The 18656-nt window shown below is 44.3% G+C and overlaps 1 protein-coding gene across 3 annotated transcripts in view; it reads left to right on the forward strand.

Annotated features, from left to right (window-relative positions):
• The window catches only part of DOP1B (DOP1 leucine zipper like protein B), a 232104-nt gene that overhangs the window by 204046 nt on the left and 9402 nt on the right, over window positions 1-18656 (forward strand). For all 3 annotated transcript variants that reach the window (XM_068270459.1, XM_068270460.1, XM_068270461.1), the window contains 5 exons: window positions 481-566; window positions 2955-3064; window positions 5387-5533; window positions 5617-5678; window positions 17029-17157. In XM_068270459.1, the coding sequence (XP_068126560.1) occupies window positions 481-566; window positions 2955-3064; window positions 5387-5533; window positions 5617-5678; window positions 17029-17157 (534 nt within the window). The remainder of the gene's footprint in view (window positions 1-480; window positions 567-2954; window positions 3065-5386; window positions 5534-5616; window positions 5679-17028; window positions 17158-18656) is intronic.

An 18656-nucleotide genomic window follows, 5' to 3' on the forward strand; every position in this document is an offset into this window, starting at 1 on the left:
CTGCAGTCAGCAATTATATCAGTCAGCTTCAGTGAAGTGGAAATATGCATTCAAAGCAGCCTCATAGTGTTTCATATTATTTTTTTACTGTGTTTAATGTTTTAGAGGGAAAAAAATTGATGACAATAATACTTGTAAAATGGATATGGAGGCTGCCATATTTACTCCCTTTTAAACAATGCAAATAGCCTGGCTGTCCTGCTGATCCTCTGCCACAAAAACTTTTAGCCATAGTCGTCGTCGTCTCCCCCCCCCCCCCCCCACCCCTAAACAGCATGCAGATCTGTTGTGTGTCTGATGGATGTTTGACTGGATTAGCGGCATGCTGGTTTCTGGGATGTGATGTGGACTGATGCAAGATCAGCAGGGCTGCCAGGCTTCTGGTATTGTTTAAAAGGATATAAATATGGCAGCCTCCATATCCCTCTAACTTCAGGGGTGTTCTATTGTAGCTTAATAATAATTGTTTTGTCTATACAGATGAAAACGCTCCAGCACAGTCCTCTATGGTGTCAGCCTCCGCTCCGTCTGTGTACAGTGTGCACGCTCTCTCCATGCTAGCAGAGGTGAGTACTGACTGCTCAGGATATAGATATGAGGCCCATTATCCGTATGATCCATACATAGAACTTTCTGGCACAATGAACAATCGTACCAGAGACTAAGAGAAGATGTTTGAGCATCGCTCTTAAGGTCCATACCATGACGCGATTTTTCAGCAAACTATCTTTTCCACTATATTGCATAACGTTGTTTAGCGAAAATGCATTGAATAATGTTTCACGACACATGCCACCTGTGGCGATCGTTAGTTTTTAAACAACCGCCATGTTGGACCAAATCGTGGAGGATTTTTCCCAAGCCTCATTAAAGGACACCTGAGGTGAAAATAAAGTCATTAAATTAACGATTGTATCTATCTTTCTTCTCCTAAAAATGACTTTTTATGATATTCCACAGTTTTATTTTATGTTTAAATCTACTTTTTAAGTTTTAACTGTTTTATTGTTTTTGCTCAATGACACTTTCATTGAAGTATGCCAGAGCTAAAATCTATGAGCTGTTGACCCTTTTTATCTATTTCCTGCTCTCAGAAGCCATTTTCTGTTAGGAAAGTGTTTAATAGTTGGAATTTCTTATCAGTGAGAGTTACACTGTAGTCACTTCCTGTCTGAGTCAGCAGTGAGTCAGCCACTTACATACATGATATTTAACGCTTTCAGGCAGAGAAAGAAAAAAAGGAACACAGCATAGTTATTTGTGTGCTTGGCACTGTACATACACATGTCTATCTCATCATGTCACATGTCACCTCGGTTATCCTTTAACTTTAACGGTAGTTTGCTACGAACGTGTAAACGATTGATAGTCAGCGGTGATCCTCGATTCCACTGGCCGTGGATACATAGCTTGAAGCCAGCCATCCCCTGTATGACGACATCCCAGTCTGACAAATGATAAATCAGTTGGAGGGTAGCAATAATTTAACCTACCAGCACCACCACCATGTTAAAAAATGTATTCAACCCCCCCTGCCTCTAGATTTGTAGTCATGGATGCAGTACTGAGCCATGCAGCTGTCCACTATATGTCTTTTAAAGTGGATCAGATAAACTTTTACTCATTGCATAATTGTGTTCCTTTCACATAGTTTATAGGGCATTCCTCAAGCCAAATACTTTTTTTGTTTTGTTTGAATACTCTAATTACCTATAAACTAGCCTCGCCCACAGCTCCTTTTATGACTTGGCACTGTAGCAAGGGCTTATGGGAGCTCAGTCTGGGCAGGAGGAGGAGGTTACTAGCCATTGATTGCAGAGGGGAGGAGGGTGAAGGAGAGGGGACTGAATTTACACACAAGCAGCATCTCCAGCCCTCAGCCTGTGACAATGTGACAAACAGAACATGGCTGCCCTCATTGTATCACAGGAATAAATAATCATAAACTTTTGAAGCTGTTTGCAGATAGATATGCTGTGTAAACTATCTAAACTTTAGATAAGATATATAGACAAGTTACTTGTTATAGTTAGTTTTTCATCTCGGATCCGCTTTAATTTTTGAAAAAGAAAAAAAAAGATCCATTTCAGATTACCTTTCCATTGATAATTCATATAACTTTAGGTCCTATTTTTTTATTGATTTTTGTTTCTTTCGATGTCTTTTTATCAAGTTGAATGATTACAAGCCCATATAGTAGGTGGCAGCTATTGCGCGGTCAAAGAAAACTACTAATCTGCATTTATGGGATGAAACATCAAGGAACCTATGTACAAATCTGAAAAAAATACCTTTTTTTGTGTACTTTATGTACATATCTTTAAAAAAAATACTTACAAAAATAATATTCTTAAAGAATTCAGGATAACATAAATTATCCAGCAAACTTGGACTGAATTTTTTTTAAATAGTCTTTTATAATTCAAAACGTTTTCAAGCCTTACCTGGGTCAAATCAGAACTTTGAAAGAATCTCAGAAAGGTTGTTGAAATGTTTGTGTGCTGTAATAAGTACAACCTGTCTTGCTTTTTCTAGAAATAAGTTTCCATTGGGTGCTATATGCAGCTGCTATAGCAGGAAAGCTTAAAGTGAACCTGAGGTGAGAGTGACATGGAGGCTGACATATTTATTTAATTTTAAACAATACCAGTTGCTTGGCAGTCCTGCTGATCTCTTTGCTTGCAGTAGTCGCACACCTGAAACAAGCATTCTGCCACTCCAGTCAGACTTCAGTCAGAAACATCTGTTACAGCTAGTTCCGGGTCTATAACTAAAAGTATTAGAGGCAGATGATCAGCAGGGCAGGCAATGCGCGTTGTTTAAAAAGAATAAATTTGGCAGCCTTCATATCAATCTCACTTCAGATTCCCCTTAATTCACTAAGCTTCCAGCATGACATATGAAGGGGAGATTGCCTCCTTATAGGGGTCTCACACATGTTTGTTCCTGTGAAGGTTCTGGCCACCCTCCTGGACATGGTGTACAGAAGTGACGAGAAGGAGAAAGCAGTTCCGTTAATATCACGTCTTCTCTACTTCGTCTTCCCCTATTTACGAAATCACAGGTAATCACACCAGGATCTTTACTATAAACTGAAGATACTTTTTACCATCTGTAAACACAAGGGATTTTACATTGAATTGTAATTCTACTTTTTGCGTCATGTCCCTTATCCATTACACTTTATTTGTATTAAGGGGGTTGTAACATCCAAGAATAAAAAATACAAAAGTAGTACAGAGGCGCCAACAGGGTAAAAACAATATTTCTTTAAAATGGTTAAAATGAAGTAGGTAGCGGTGGACTTACCCCTCCAAAACAGACACAAAAATTGCTGTTTTAAGCAAAAATCAGTTTATTTACATACTCCAAACAAGGTGCAACGCGTTTCGCGGGTATATCCCACTTCCTCAGGCAATAAATAGGAGCATATCACCCATGCGGTCCGGTACAGAGGCACCAGGCTATGTTCCGGACCGCATGGGTGATATGCTCCTATTTATTGCCTGAGGAAGTGGGATATACCCGCGAAACGCGTTGCACATTGTTTGGAGTATGTAAATAAACTGATTTTTGCTTAAAACAGCAATTTTTGTGTCTGTTTTGGAGGGGTAAGTCCACCGCTACCTACTTCATTTTAACCATTTTAAAGAAATATTGTTTTTACCCTGCTGGCGCCTCTGTACTACTTTTGCAGTTGTTTCCACCCCTGGTGGAGGGGAATTCTTTTTCCCGATCTACAGAGAGCGACTTCTTAATCCTGAGTGGGGACAGGTCTAATCTCCTCACCTGCCTTCATAGTGGTTACCTGGACGGTAACCCTTGGTTGTGAGTATAATCTACCTATACTTACCTTCTATACCCAATTTACAGTACATACTACACTATACTGGGCTCTCGGCGTCTTCCCTTATATTAAGAATAAAAAATAGACCAAAAATAGTGGCCCAAAAATATATACATAAACCCCTTTTTTTCCAAATGGGTCCCTATGTGTCCTCATGTTTTTCTTTTTACCTGGTCAAAGTAAGATTATGGGAGGATTTTTTTTAAGCTACAGTAATAAGCTTATCTCAGCATGCAAACAGAAAGCTTCCTATTTTGAATTAGATCAGGACACTATGGTAGTTGAATCTTTCCTTTTGATAAATTTACACATTGATTTAAGCCTGTTGTCTGGGCAATGTTTTCGGTGGGGGTGACAGTAAGCTGTTGCAGTAAGGAGGGAAAATCAACACTGAGCTAGGTTAAAAAAAAGGGAAAGGGGGGGGGGGCTGAAGTGATGTCACTTTTAGCCTCACAGGGAAACGGTAAAGATGCAAACCAGCAGAATTATTTTCTTTTTTTCATATCACATCTCTCTTAAGTACTAATCTCTCCAGTGTACACTAAAAACAACATGATAGGCAAGCTAAGTAAAGCCTCATAACGGCGATACTTGCGGTGATGTTACCCGATATTGACCCCCCGTCCCGCGGTGATCACGCATAGTTAAGCGACGGACACGTGGATCGGAATATTAAGATCCCCAACGACTCCACGAAAAGTACCATGATCGCTTACTTCTTGTTCACGTCTGTCATGCAGTCGCATGACGTCATGAGCAGGAAGAGGCATCGCTTAAAGAAAATCTGTAATGAAAAAAACTCGCCTCGGGTGAGGGAAGCCTCTGGATCCTATTGAGGCTCCCCCCCCCCCCCCCCCCCCGTCCTCCTCGGTCACGCGGCGGCGGAGAAAATCCTCCCGGAGCGGCGGCGATGTAAATATTTACCTTTTGGCTCCAGTGCAGGCGCAGTATCCGCTCTTCCCACGGAGATAGGTGAAAATAGCTGATCTCCGTCGGGCTGCTCTACTGCGCAGACGCAAGTCTCCTGCTCCTGAAGAGCTGCAACAGCGCCCCCGCTGGAGCCCGAAAAGGTAAATATTGCACAGGCTGTCGATTTATGGCCTGTGCATTCCGGGGGCTGCAGCGAGACCGCAGTGGGACACAGGAGGACTGGGAAAGCCTCGATACGATCCAGAGGCTTCCCCCACCTGAGGTGAGTACCCCCCCAGGGGAACTTTTTTCAGTACAGGTTTTCTTTAACGTCCCTCATCAAGGGGACGTTGCTGGACCTGTTGGGTGGTGACTACGCAGCTTTAGTAAATATGGAGTTTCATTCCACTTTAAAGCAGCCATGTTTCTATAGTGTCTGATTTCGGGTGATCACATGATCACAATTGCTGCGTTTCATCCAGATGTGAGCACCATCTAGGGGACAGTGTGCACCTTGGGCTTTAGGCTCCCCAGCTGTTCTCACATATCAATTATACAACTAATAAGCCCTGCTTACGACTGATGACTTCAGTACTCTTCCTTATGTTATTAATGTCTTGTCCCTTCTAGTGCATATAACGCTCCCAGTTTCCGAGCCGGAGCCCAGCTTCTCAGCAGTCTCAGCGGCTATGCCTACACCAAGCGTGCCTGGAAGAAGGAGGTGCTGGACCTGTACATGGACCCGGGCTTCTTCCAGATGGACACATCCTGCCTGCAGTAAGAGGATGGAGTGATAGCCATGTCTGCATTGCAGCACTATGTCTGGGTGTTATTTACTCATTTCTGCTCTTGTTTTACAGCTGGAAATCCATCATTGATCACTTTCTGACCCACGAGAAGACCATGTTCAAGGATCTGATGAGTGAGTGCACTACCTGGTTTTTTTTTTTTTGTAAATTCTTTATTTACTAATTTTCCAAAAGAATAACAAGCTTTATCACAAGTACATGGAAGATGGTACATAATCACAACTGGATGAGAGTACATACGTTGGTCAAATACACTTGCAAGGAAAAATAACGTGCACAACTTTTTCAGCCAGCCAGTGCTGAACCTATGAGAGTGTGTATATGGCCTCCCAGCTCTCATATATGTGGAGAACTGAGATGATATGGAGGATTGTTAATGATTAAACAAATGAGGCATTGCAGCAAATAGAGAAGACCATCGGTGTCTGGGAGCCCATAGGGATCACACATCCCAGAACACCCATGAGTAGAGCAGGATAGAGTATGCCTCAGTTACTAAACTCAAGCTCTCCTGAGTATGTATTGGTGAAAGAGAAGTTTTTTACTTGAAGGTGCTACATAAGATTCCAACCAGTTTGACAAGGATCATCCTATGATAACTGAAAGTAAGAGAAAGGTAAGAAAAGGAAAAGAGAAAGAACAGATCAAAGAGGAAAAAAGAAGACGTCCACGTGGCGGGGCACCCCCTCTGAACTTTTTGTGAGTAACTGCTAGTTCACCTAAATCTTTTAAAAGACAATGTAAGGGGGGGGGGGGAAAGGCGAAGATTAAGGAGCTCATGGAGGAGAGGCAGAAAGCAGTTCCTTGTAACCATCAGACTCTAGATATTCATGCCATGGCATCCAAGTACTTGAACATTGCTCAGAGGTATTACGGATGGAAGCTGTGAGTGACTCCATCTCGTATATAAATTTAAGTTCAGCTATCCATTCTGAGATTGAGGGAGGGTTAGTATCTTTCCAGTGTCGAGTTATAGAGACTCTTGCTGCCTGCAGTAAGTGTTTTGTAAGAGACTTTTTGATTTTTTTGATAGGTTTATGCATATGATAGAGGAGATAATAGGCAGGATCTGCGACCGGATCGGCACCTGTGAGCTCCTTAATACAAGCCTGCACTTTGGACCAGAACCTTTTAATAATGGAACAATCCCAAAAGATGTGGAGTAAGGTCCCTGGTTGTTGTTTACATCTCCAGCATTTTGGATCAGCCGTGGGATAAATCCTGTGTAATCTGGTGGGTGTGAGGTACCAGCGGGTTAATATTTTATAATTGGTTTCTTGGACCCTGGAATATATGGAAGATTTGTGGTTTAAAAGAATGATTTTATCCCACTGCTCATCCGTAAATGAGGTCTGTAAATCAGCTTCCCATTTTTCCTTTAAGGAATGTGACCAGGTCTCATCTGTGCATAACAATTGGTATATAGTGGTCAGTGATTTTCTTATTGGCCCTTGTCCATTGCATAGTGTTTCGAATTGCGTTAAAGGCCTAGACAGTTGATCCCTTGAGCCAATTGAACCGGCAAAATGGATAAACTGCATTAGACTCCAAGGGTCCAGAAATGGACAATTTCGCAGTTCCTTTAATTGCTGAATTGTACGCCATTTTTTGTCGACCAAAAGATCCCTGATTCTGAGAACCGAGCCCATCCTCCATGGCACATAGGCATTACTGTGGCAACCTGGGGGAAACAATGTATTGTCGAGTATAGATATTAAAGGTGAAGGCCAGGGAGTGAGGTTGAAGGATTTGCGGTATTTCATTAGAATATTGAGAGTAGACTTAACTGATGTAGATGGTGCGGGAGGATTTTTGACCTGCCAGGGTAGGAGTGAAAGGTCATGTTCTACCAGTGCTGATTCTATTTGGACCCATCTCTTCTGAGCAGGGTGTCTGTGCCAATCAACCACTCTGACCAGACTAGCAGCTGCATGGTATTTTCTAGCATCAGGTACAGCTAAGCCTCCTTGGGCCTTGGGAAGAATCATAGCGGCATATTTTATTCTAGCTGGCTTTCCCCTCCATATGAAATTCAGGAATAATCTTTTAATCACTTTGAAGTGGGTCGGTGGAGGAGATATAGGGAGAGCCTGGTATAGGTATAGGAGACGTGGCATAATATTCATTTTGAGAATATTTATACGGCCGAACCACGAAAAATGAGGGCGGTTCCAGTCTTGTAAATCTTGGGAGAGTTTGCGTATGAGAGGAGGGAAATTTAGTTTATACACATCTTCTATTTTTGTTGGGATCTGCACCCCCAGGTATGTAATAGCAGAGGTGCCCCATTTAAAGGCGAAATTAGATTGCAGTTGTTTTTTTAATGGCATGGGAAGGAGGATGCTTAGGGCATTACATTTATCTAGGTTGATTTTATAATTAGAAAGGGCTTTGTATTTGTCTAGTTCCTTGAAAAGATTAGGGAGGGAGATAATGGGGTTGTGTAGATAAAACAAAAGATCGTCGGCGTAGGCCGCCACCTTGTGCTCTTCAGAGTTCACCTGGATCCCCTTGATATCTGTGTTCAAGCGAACCGTGCGAAGGAACGGCTCAATAGTAAGAGCAAAGATTAAAGGGGATAAGGGACAGCCTTGCCGTGTGCCGTTGGAGATTGCAAATGCCTCTGAAACAACACCATTCGCCTTAACATGTGCCGAAGGGCCATTGTAAAGCGCAAGAATTCTAGAGAGCATCTTGTGCCTGAGACCAATATGTCTAAGTGTGCCCTCAAGGAATCCCCAGTCCACCCTATCGAAAGCTTTTTCCGCATCAGTGGAGAGAATGAGGGCTGGGGATCCCCTGTTATGCAGCCAGTCAATCAAGTCCAGGGTGCGAATGGTGTTATCTCGAGCCTCACGCCCCGGAATGAATCCTGTTTGGTCTGGGTGAACTAGATCGGGCATAAGTGGAGCCAGGCGGTTCGCCATGATTTTTGCCATGATCTTTAAGTCCACGTTTAGCAGTGAGATCGGCCGATAATTTGAGCACAAGGTGGCGTCCTTACCCGGTTTCGGGATGACTGTAATATGGGCTTTTAACATATCACGTGGTGGGGAGAGGGCCGGACCTTCATCAGGGGTTAAATCATTAAAAATTTTAGTTAAGTATGGGCAGAGTGTATCCTTAAAGGATTTATAGTAATCGAGCGGTAGGCCATCTGGGCCTGGGGCGTTGCCCGCTGGGGAGTCTTTAAGGACTTGTCTAATTTCCATTTCGGAAAATGGTTCCTCTAAATCCTGGGCTACCTCATCTGACACAGCCGGGAGTCCAGATCTACGTAAGTACTGCAAGATATCCTGACTGAGTATAGGGTCACTCACACAGGTGCGTGTGCTATTAAGGTTATATAGTGACTGATAATAATTACGGAATACCTCAGCAATCTCTTCATTTTTAACAAGCTTATGACCTCTGGCGTCCTGTATGCTGGAAATATTACTGGAGGCGTATTGCACTTTCAGGGCTCTAGCGAGTATTTTGCTACATTTATTGCCGTATTCATAGAACGTTCTTTTGCATTTAGTGGCAATTTGTTTTTCTCTGAATAGCAATAAACCTCTGAGTTTTTCTCTCTCTGTTTCCAGCATCTGGAGTTCAGGTATCGAAAGTGAGTTTTTATGTCTGGACTCTAAATCCCTGATTGAATTCAGACATTTTGCTATTGTTTCTTCCCTTTCCTTTTTTAAGCGGCTAGCTTCCTGGATAAATACACCCCGTATGACACATTTATGGGCTTCCCAGAGGGTAGAAGAGGACACCTCGCCGTTATCATTAATTGCGAAATAGCGCTCTAATGCAGTTGAGATGCGAAGTTTGATTTCTGGTTCTTGTAGGAGGGCTGTGTTAAGGCGCCAAGACCTAGGTAGATGGGTCTTTGGTCTAACTCCTAGTGTGATAGAGACTGGTGAGTGGTCTGAGAGGATGGCTTGGCCTATGTCAGAAGACACCTGCTCAGAGAGGAGGTTCTGCGAAATCAACATAAGGTCAATTCTGGTATATAGGTTGTGGAGTTTAGAGTAGTAAGTATAATCTCTAGTTTTAGGGTGATGAATTCTCCATACATCTACTAATTGTCTACTTGATAATAGAGCTTTGCATTGTCTGAGTGCCTTATTAGTACAAGAGCTTTGACCAGAGGAGTTATCTATGGAGGGGTCTAAGATCATGTTAAAATCTCCACCTAGGATCAAACTTCCCTCAGCGAAGGAATCCATGGCCTCTAGGGCTCTAGTCAGAAAGGTGACTTGACCACTGTTAGGTGCATATAACGTTCCGAAAGTGAGCTTTCTATGGAGGAAAGTGCCTTTAATAAAAAGAAATCTACCCGCAGGGTCGTGGCATTCCTGCAGGAGTGATAGATCAACGCTTTTCGCTAACAGGATTGCAACCCCTTTTGTTTTGGAGTCGGGAGAAGAGCTAAAGAAAGCTCTTGTGAAATATTTGTCTGTTAGTTTAGGAGGTTTAGAGCCTCTAAAATGGGTCTCCTGCAGGAATGCCACTTGAACCTTTTGTTTATGCAAAAGTCGTAGAAGAGCTCTCCGCTTCTCCGGAGTGTTTAGGCCCCTTACATTGATTGTCTGTATTTTAAGGAACTTTTAGGTAGTGTAGAAAGCCGTAGGCTGTGAAGGGGCAGCCCGCCACGGGACAAGTGTATAGGAGAGGATAGAACAGGTAAAGAGTACAGAAAAGTATATGACAACAAGAAATGCTGGCAGTAATTGCCAACCACTGAAAACTTTTGAACCAAAGTACGAACATCAGTAATAATTGGGTAAAAGTGTTTATCGCCCTATGGGCGTCCATGTGGGAGGTACAGAGGGAACACAGCGACCACACCAGAGACTCCGGGCACCCACTAGATAGTACACATGGGGGCCCCGGGAGTATCCAACCCAGCCAGCTAGTTCCAGGGACAGGGTTAAACATTATATAAGGAGATGTCTGTGCATCTGTCACATTTCTAATCATTGGGTATAAGAGGAAACCCCTATACAAGATACGACCAGATTTTTATAAGGAACAATAATAGAACCACATCTAACAGTCTGGTATTCTATCATGGGTATTACGGTAACAGTAGTATATATAATCGATATTAGCTTAGCTCAATTCAAAGTTGCTCTAGATTTTTCAAGATAAATTTAAACGATCACAAAGCTAAATTTAAACGATCACAAAGCTAAGAACATAGGTAGCAAAACGGCATACGTGGTAAGATCCGCATCATGAGTTCGTAATAAGGCATTATAGGGCCTTTAGGAAGGTCTCGGTGAGGAGAGTATGTAGGCCGGTGCGGAAACAAAGCATGAAAGATAATGCTGCAGTAAAACCTGCAAATAACCCGGCAAGACACATGTGATGGGTTCCATGTTACTATGACATTAGGCAGGGACTTGTGTCTCTCTGATGGCCGAGTATAAGTTCTGCCAAAGCGAACATTGTCCAGTTAAACGGCATCTCGGCTGCAAACTAGCTGACCATGTGTATGCTATGCCTGTTATGGCAGCATCAGTTATTGATTTGTAGATGGGAGAAACGTAAAAGTTAACTGGTATAAGGACATACCAGTGGCTTTGTAAAAGGAAGATTGTCAAAACACCTGTTTTCCTAATAGACATACTCACGACCCTGAAGGATTTCTCCTAGGCTTCTTTCCCCCGGGCCGTTGGGGTCCAGCAGTAAGCAGAAGATCTGGGTCCCATAACGGTAGGGGCACTTCCTCGATTCCCAAGGCCTTGCAAAATTCCGGGACATCAGAAGGCATACGGAGTATTGCAGACTTCCGTTCATTTTTAGCAAAGAGATGGAACGGAAAGCCCCAGCTATAGGTAAAGCCATTATCCTGTAATGTATTCAAGAGGGGGCGCAAAGCTCTCCTTTGAGCTAATGTGAATGGTGCCAGGTCCTGAAAGATCGTTATAGTAGCTCCGTCAAAGTCCATGGGGCCCGATCTGCGCGCCGCGGCCATGATGGCGTCCTTTACTTCGAAGTGATGAACCCTGCAAATGACATCCCGCGGAGGAGCTTCGCCTTGGGGCAGTGCGCGCAGAGCTCTGTGAATCCTATCGATTCTGATCGGTGGTGAGTGTTGACGGTTAAGGAGGCGATCAAAAATGGCTCTTGCTGTGTGGATTAGATCTTCAGAGCGCGTGGCTTCTGGCAGGCCTCTCAGGCGGACATTATTCCGCCGGCTGCGGTTTTGCAAGTCCTCTATTTGGGATCGAAAAAGAGATTGCAGCGTAGATTGTTTCTTCTGTGCTGCTTTAAGGTCATCCACTTCAGTTCGTAAAGTGGATATTTCTTTTTCTGCCTCCGACACTCTGTCTGTTATAGCTGAGATGTCTGCGCGTAAGTTAGCAACTTCAGTTTTGGTTGTGTTTTGTAAGAGCTCGGTCTTTAGGGCCATGTCTTGCTTTGTAGGGAGTCCTTTTAAGAAATCCCAGATGTCTTCTAGGTTCTTGGTCCCAGGCGGCTCATTGGGTTTAGTAGCAGGTTGTCTGTCCGCTGCCTCGTGGTCGGGCCTGTGAAATATTTAGCCACCGAGGATGATGAAGCGGCAGGACCCAAGGTTGCTGGGATGGCTTTTGTGTCCCTGCGATTCGCCTTAGCGTTAGAGGTATCTGTAGTGGCTGGAAACCCTCCGGAGTCCTCCATTATTAGAAAAATATAAGCTATTTGCCCGGAGCTCTGAGGGAAGACGTCCTCACGCCACCATGTTCGGCTCCGCCCCCCCACTACCTGGTTTTTAATGTTTAAAGCAGGATTCCATTTTATTAACTCAGCACTACTTCTCTCACTATCTGAACATGCCCTAAGTAGTACAAAATGAGTGTTAAAGTAAACCTGAGATGGGGGAAGGAGAAAAAAAATGATACATACCTGGGGCTTCCTCCAGCACCCTCCAGGTTGATCGCTTCCTCGCCGTCCTTCTGCACCACCTGGATCTTCCTCAATTAGCCCTGAAAAGTCCTCCGGTCCGGGGCATACTGCACATGCCTAGCCGCCGTGAGCCCCCATTGATTGGAGCGTTTTGCTCCTGTGCAGTACTACTGCACAGATGCAGAACGTTCCCGGCGATGGCAGCCCGCAGCTGGACTGCGCCAACTGGCCCCTGACTGGAGGATTTTCCAGGGCCCATTGCGGACAATCCAGGAGGGGGTTGGCCAGGGAGCAGTCAGTCTGGAGGTGGCTGGAGGCCCCAGGTAAGTATAATATTAATGTATTGTATTGAGCCTCTGACTTCATGACCACAGGAGAGATGTCTCCATCTGTAGATGGAAGGGTTCCACCTGCACTCTTTCGGGGCTCCAAGAGCCTGACAGTCCTGGCCACACCCCCACCCCTGTTGAGTACCTCTAGAGATTTAATTGTCAGCTGGGGTCATACCCCCTCTCATAGAGCAGTGCCCAACCCCTAAAAGGAAGTGCAGAAAATCATACCTCCCAACTTTTTGAGATAAGAAAGAGGGACACCTTAACGTGTACCAGTGATGGTTTGAACTACAGAATTGATAATTACCCAAGGCTTCCTCCAGCCCCATAAGCACGTAAGTCCCTCGCCGCCCTCCTGCAGTCTGCCGTTCAGGCGCTATCAGCCCCGGTTACTGGCTCAGTCGTGCCAGTCGTGGTCTTCTGCGCATGCACGGAGGTTCCTTTCCTGCGTAGAAGACCATGACTGGTGCGACAGCCAGGTACTGGGGCTGATCACTGCTAAATGGCAGACCGCGGGAGGACGGCGAGGGACTTACGTGCTTATGGGGCTGGAGGAAGCCCTGGGTAAGTATAAGTTTATAGTTTATATAGTTTAAACTGTCTCTGGTTTCCTTTAAGACACCCCTAACCACACCCACTAGTCACTGATACCAGAAAGAATTCAGAAGCAAAAGACAAAGTTTTAAATTTCAGACCACACTGGTCCTCTCTATCATTATTAGTTGTCCTTTTATTTTAACATTTAAAATTAAGAAATACTGTATATCAATTTAAATGAGGGGAATAATAATTGGAGTATATTAAAGAGTAACTGTCAGGCTGCAGAAGCTAATTTAAACCTCGATTCTCCTGTGTTAAGGAAGCCAAAAAGGCAATACTGAAGTTAAAAATCTCTCTTACTTTGATGTTTGCTAAACAGCAAGGCTCTTTATTCCCAAGCTCCTAAGGAGGCCGGCAGGACGCATAACAGATACTGCAAAGCATTCTGGGGCTGCTTCTTCTCCCCACTGCACTCCCTTGGTCCTCCCCTTCATTTCCCTATCCCGCCCTAAGGCTGCTTTCACAGTGAGAAGTTACAGGCTCATATTACAGCAGCTTGTATCTTGCAGCCCAGCTCACAGCACTGAAAAATCAATGTGCTGTTCACAGGGCACATGTTCCCTTAAAGTATACTGCATGAGTCCACTATTGTTCCTAGCCACATGGCTAATTAATATTCACTGCACAGTAGTGTTGTCTGGATCATGAACCATTAGGATCTTTGATCCTGATCTTTTTTGTGAGTCGAATCATCAGGAAGCAGGGAGGATATTACATCACAACTGGCTTCATACAAGACAGACAAACATGGAACCTGCCATGAGCTGTCAGGAGCATCATTCTCTGCAAATACTATATAAAAATTCTGTGAAATCCAAACGTGGACAGTGAAATGCATATGTAATGTAAGTACAGCCAATATTTATTTTTCTCTGAGACCCTATACCTAACAGCTCCTCTTTAAACACATTTTCAGTAGAAAAATACATATATTTACATAGATCTTTACATCATTCTTGAAAGAGGGATAGAGGGATTTGGTTCCCAAAGAGGCACTGTCCCTCTGAAAAAAAGACATAATTGCAAGCTATGGAAACTGTTAAGATAAACCTGCAGTCCAGGCTGGACTTTGACCTGAACTCAGGGCGCCACATAGCCAGGGGGGTGGGCAAGACAGCCTTCAAGTGCTGCTGCCCTCAGCTGTGGTGAGGCATTACTCTCCTCTTGGTGTATAGTCAGGGAAGCTCTCTACCAACTGCTCATCCAGCATTCCGTCACCATGGCTACACATATTGGCGTGTCACATGAGGAGCAACGCTGCTGTAGTGATAGAGGAGGCGCTGGGCACGTGGTGATAATAAGCCTGCTCTATGTGGGGGGGGGGGGCTATCTACTGTAATACTGGGACACATGGCTACCTATACAGAGAGGAGGGGGGGTCAAATTTGCACTACCTAGCCAAAGTCTGAAGCATAGAGTGTGGTGCTGCTGCCTGTGTCCTGCCTGGATTAGGTAAGTTTTTGCTGTGCGGAGAGAAATAATGGGGATCCTAACAGTGCTTTTGAGGGGACATAAGATGGACACCTGATGATACTTTATGACGGTGGGAGGGTAGGATGGGGCACTGGAGGTGGATTTGCTGTGTGTGGGGGGGGGGGGGGAAGAGTGTCAGTAGGGCCCCAAAGTTACTTTTGCCCCAGGCTCCCATAATAGCTGCAACCAGCCATGTTGCAACCAGGACTATATAGGAAAGGGAAGCGGGATTGGGTACTAGTATTGCAACCAGTACTTACATATACTGTATAAGAAAGGGAACTGGGATTGGTTAGCACATTGACATGTACACTGAGCACTTTATTAGGAGCTCTATAATTATAATGGGTGAGGCCTCCCTTGTTCTATAAACAGCCTCAGATGTTGTCACATTTGTGTAAGATTGCTTTCTATGATGACATCACAGTATCTGTGGATTTGTCAGCTGCACATTCATGCTACAAATCTCCTGTCCTACCACATCCCAGCAGCCTGGACTGCAGACACAAGGCAGGCTGGCTCCAGGGATACAGGCTCTTCATGCCAAGCTCTGACCCCACCATCTGCGTGTCTCCGCAGACATCCAGATTCATCAGACCTGGCTATGTTCACCAGGTTTTTTGAAATGCGAAAAATTTCTCCTTGCAAGCAAATTTAGTGTATATGTTATTCATCTTGAACTTGGACCTATAGAAACTGTAATTGGTCCAGTTTCAAGCTGCAACGACAAGCGCCCGACACCGGGCATTTTACCTGATCCATCCGGCAGATCCAGATATCGTGATGTCGGCCACGTGTGTTCAATGTGGTTTGAACAACATTGTTCTACTGAATGGGTGCATGCTGTGCATAATGTCGTTTACGTTTGCGTGTGCAGTATTTAAATCGAGAATCTGTGGCAAGATCTGAAAACTGCTGTTCACAAACGCTGTCCATCTAATCTGACTGAGCTGGAGCTGTTTTGCAAAGAAGAATGGGCAAGGATTTCAGTCTCTAGATGTGCAAAGCTGGTAGAGAGATACCCTAAAAGACTGGCAGCTGTAATTGTAGCAAAAAGTGGTTCTACAAAGTATTGACTCGGGGCTGAATAATTTTACACACCCCACTTTGCGTTTTTTTGGGGGTTTTTTTTTAAATGTTGGGAATCATGTATGATTTTCGTTCCACTCCTTACGTGTACACCTCTTTGTCTTTCACGTGGAATTCCAATAAAATTGATTCATGTTTGTGGCAGTAATGTGACAAAATGTGGGAAACTTCAAGGGGGCCGAATACTTTTGCAAACCGTGGTAAACATTTGTAATAATGTAGCGTGTGAAACCTAATACCTATTTTCAAATAATCTGCTTCAATAATATACTGTTCTTAGCGTGTCAGACTGCAGAGATTCATAACTCTGCAAATTAGACATTCCAAACGTAGCTACAATCTGCACACAATGAATTACAGCTTTTGCCTCTGATATTTACCGTAACATGAAAAGTAGGAAAATGTTTACACAGCTACTTAGACATTATTTGTATGTTGTCATTTTAGAACACTTCTAACTTTTACCTTGGATATCCTTTAAGTAAACTCTAGAGACAGTTGTGAGTTAGAACCCCAGAAGATCAGCAGCTACAGAAAACCTCAAACCAGCATGTTAGGATCCTGCAACTGAAGGGTGCCACGAGGAACCTAGCTTTTATTTGCATTTTTTTTTTAATGCACAGCACTATCACCTCATGACTAGTGGGTTAGATACAGTGGCGTAGCTAAGAAGTTGTGGGCCCCGATGCAAGTTTTACAATGGGGCCCCCCCAAGCACTCTATACATAACAATTGTTACGGCATACCAAAACCTGCCAATGGCAACTACAGTGTCAGAGGTGCAAGAAGGGGATGGGGAGCAGTTTGTTAATAATTACCACTATTCAAAGTATCTATAGAAGTAATTATTACCAGCACAGGACCAATAGAGAGCTAATACTGTAGTTGAGGGAGAGTCCTTCGGGGCCCCTCTGGCCCAAGGGCCCCGATGCGGTGGCTACCTCTGCAACCCCTATTGCTACGCCCCTGGTTAGATAACTTGATGAATAGACAGGTGAACAGCGTTCCTAATAAAGAGCTCAGTGAGTATATACAATCAGGATTACCTGTAGTACATTTCTCTTGACTGTACTTTCTTCTTCTTTGACAGACATGCCGAGCAGTTCCTTGAAGCTGTACCCCAGCAGTGAGCAGAAGGCCATGCTGCTGAAACGCCAGGGCTTTGCTGTGTTCAGCGGAGAATTGGACCAATACCACCTGTATCTGCCTCTCATACAAGGTACTTCCTGCTCTGGTATCTCACAGCCAGGAGCACAAGGGCACCAGCCAGTCTTTGTAGATGAATTAACCCCTTTTATGCCTGCGATATTTCATACCTTGCTGGCGAGACCACATTTTGCCATTCTTCAGTATTTACATTCAACTGCTAATTATTTAAAGCACACCTGAAGCGAAAATAAACTTATGAGATAGTGACTTGTGTGTAGTACAGCTAAGAAATACAATATTAGTAGCAAAGAAAAGAGTCTCCTATTGTTTTCCAGTACAGGAAGAGTTACAAAACTTCAGTTGTTACTATGCAAATGAGCTTCTCTGAGCTATTTGACCCACTGGGTTGAATACAGTCATGTTTTCTAAAAACACTAAAGCCGCATCTACACACGTAGATGCGGCCGCGATGCTCCTTATCAATCGAGCCGCTGATGCGGCTCGATTGATAAGATCCAAAAGGACGGATCTTGCTTCCGCCGATTCCCTGCTCGCCCCCCGCGAGGGGACAATGGCAGGGAATCGAGCGGAAGATAAGCGGCGCCGGCGGGGAATCGAATGCAGCGCACGCGCGGCGAGCGGGGACGCGGCTGGCACGCGCGGGTACGCGGAAGAGGCGATCCGGCGGCTAATCGAGCCGCCGGATCGCAGCCTCATCTATGCATGTAGATGAGGCTTTAAACAGCCAAGAAACAGTGAGAGACAGCTTGACATAAGGTTTTACTGCAGGAAAGTTCAATGGGTCATTAGCTCTGCTGTTTTACAGCTTAACTCCTTGCTGACCACTCCACATCGTGAATGTGGCGGCAGCCCCAAGACCGCTCCATGCCGATTGGCGCGAACGGCCTTCTATGGGGCTAGCAGGAGAGTGCGCTCCGCCTTCAGTCTCGCCGCTCAGAGACTGTTAGATGGCGACATCTAATAGGGCTGTATAGCGCTGAGATCTAAGGCAGCACTGTACTGGGGACACAGAAGCGTTCGGCAGTGATGCACTGAAGCCTATCACAGCCAATTGCAGTGATTGGCTGGCCAGGGGAGGGAGGGAGGCAAAATTAATAAATAAAAAATACACTTTGGTTAAAAAAACCAACATAAAAAAAAAACATTGGCGGAGCGATCAGACCCCACCAACAGAGAGCTCTGTTGGTGGGGAGAAAGGGGGGGGGATCACTTGTGTGCTGAGTTGTGCGGCCCTGCAGTGAGCCCTTAAAGTTGCAGTGGCCTCTTTAGTTAAAAATGGCCTGGTCACTAGGGGGGTTTAAAGAGGAACTCCAGTGAAAATAATGTAATAAAAAAAGTGCTTCATTTTTACCATAATTATGTATACATGATTTAGTCAGTGTTTGCTCATTGTAAAATCTTTCCTCTCCCAGATTCACATTCTGACATGTATTACATGGTGACATTGTTACTGTGGGCAAATTATGTAGCTGTTTCTATCTGGTCTGGCTTTAACAGACAGCTGTAAGCAGCTATTTCCTGTCTGAACATTGTTACATTGTGGCAGTT

Source organism: Hyperolius riggenbachi, chromosome 2, assembly GCF_040937935.1.
Source record: "Hyperolius riggenbachi isolate aHypRig1 chromosome 2, aHypRig1.pri, whole genome shotgun sequence".
Taxonomy (NCBI): Eukaryota; Metazoa; Chordata; class Amphibia; order Anura; family Hyperoliidae; genus Hyperolius; species Hyperolius riggenbachi.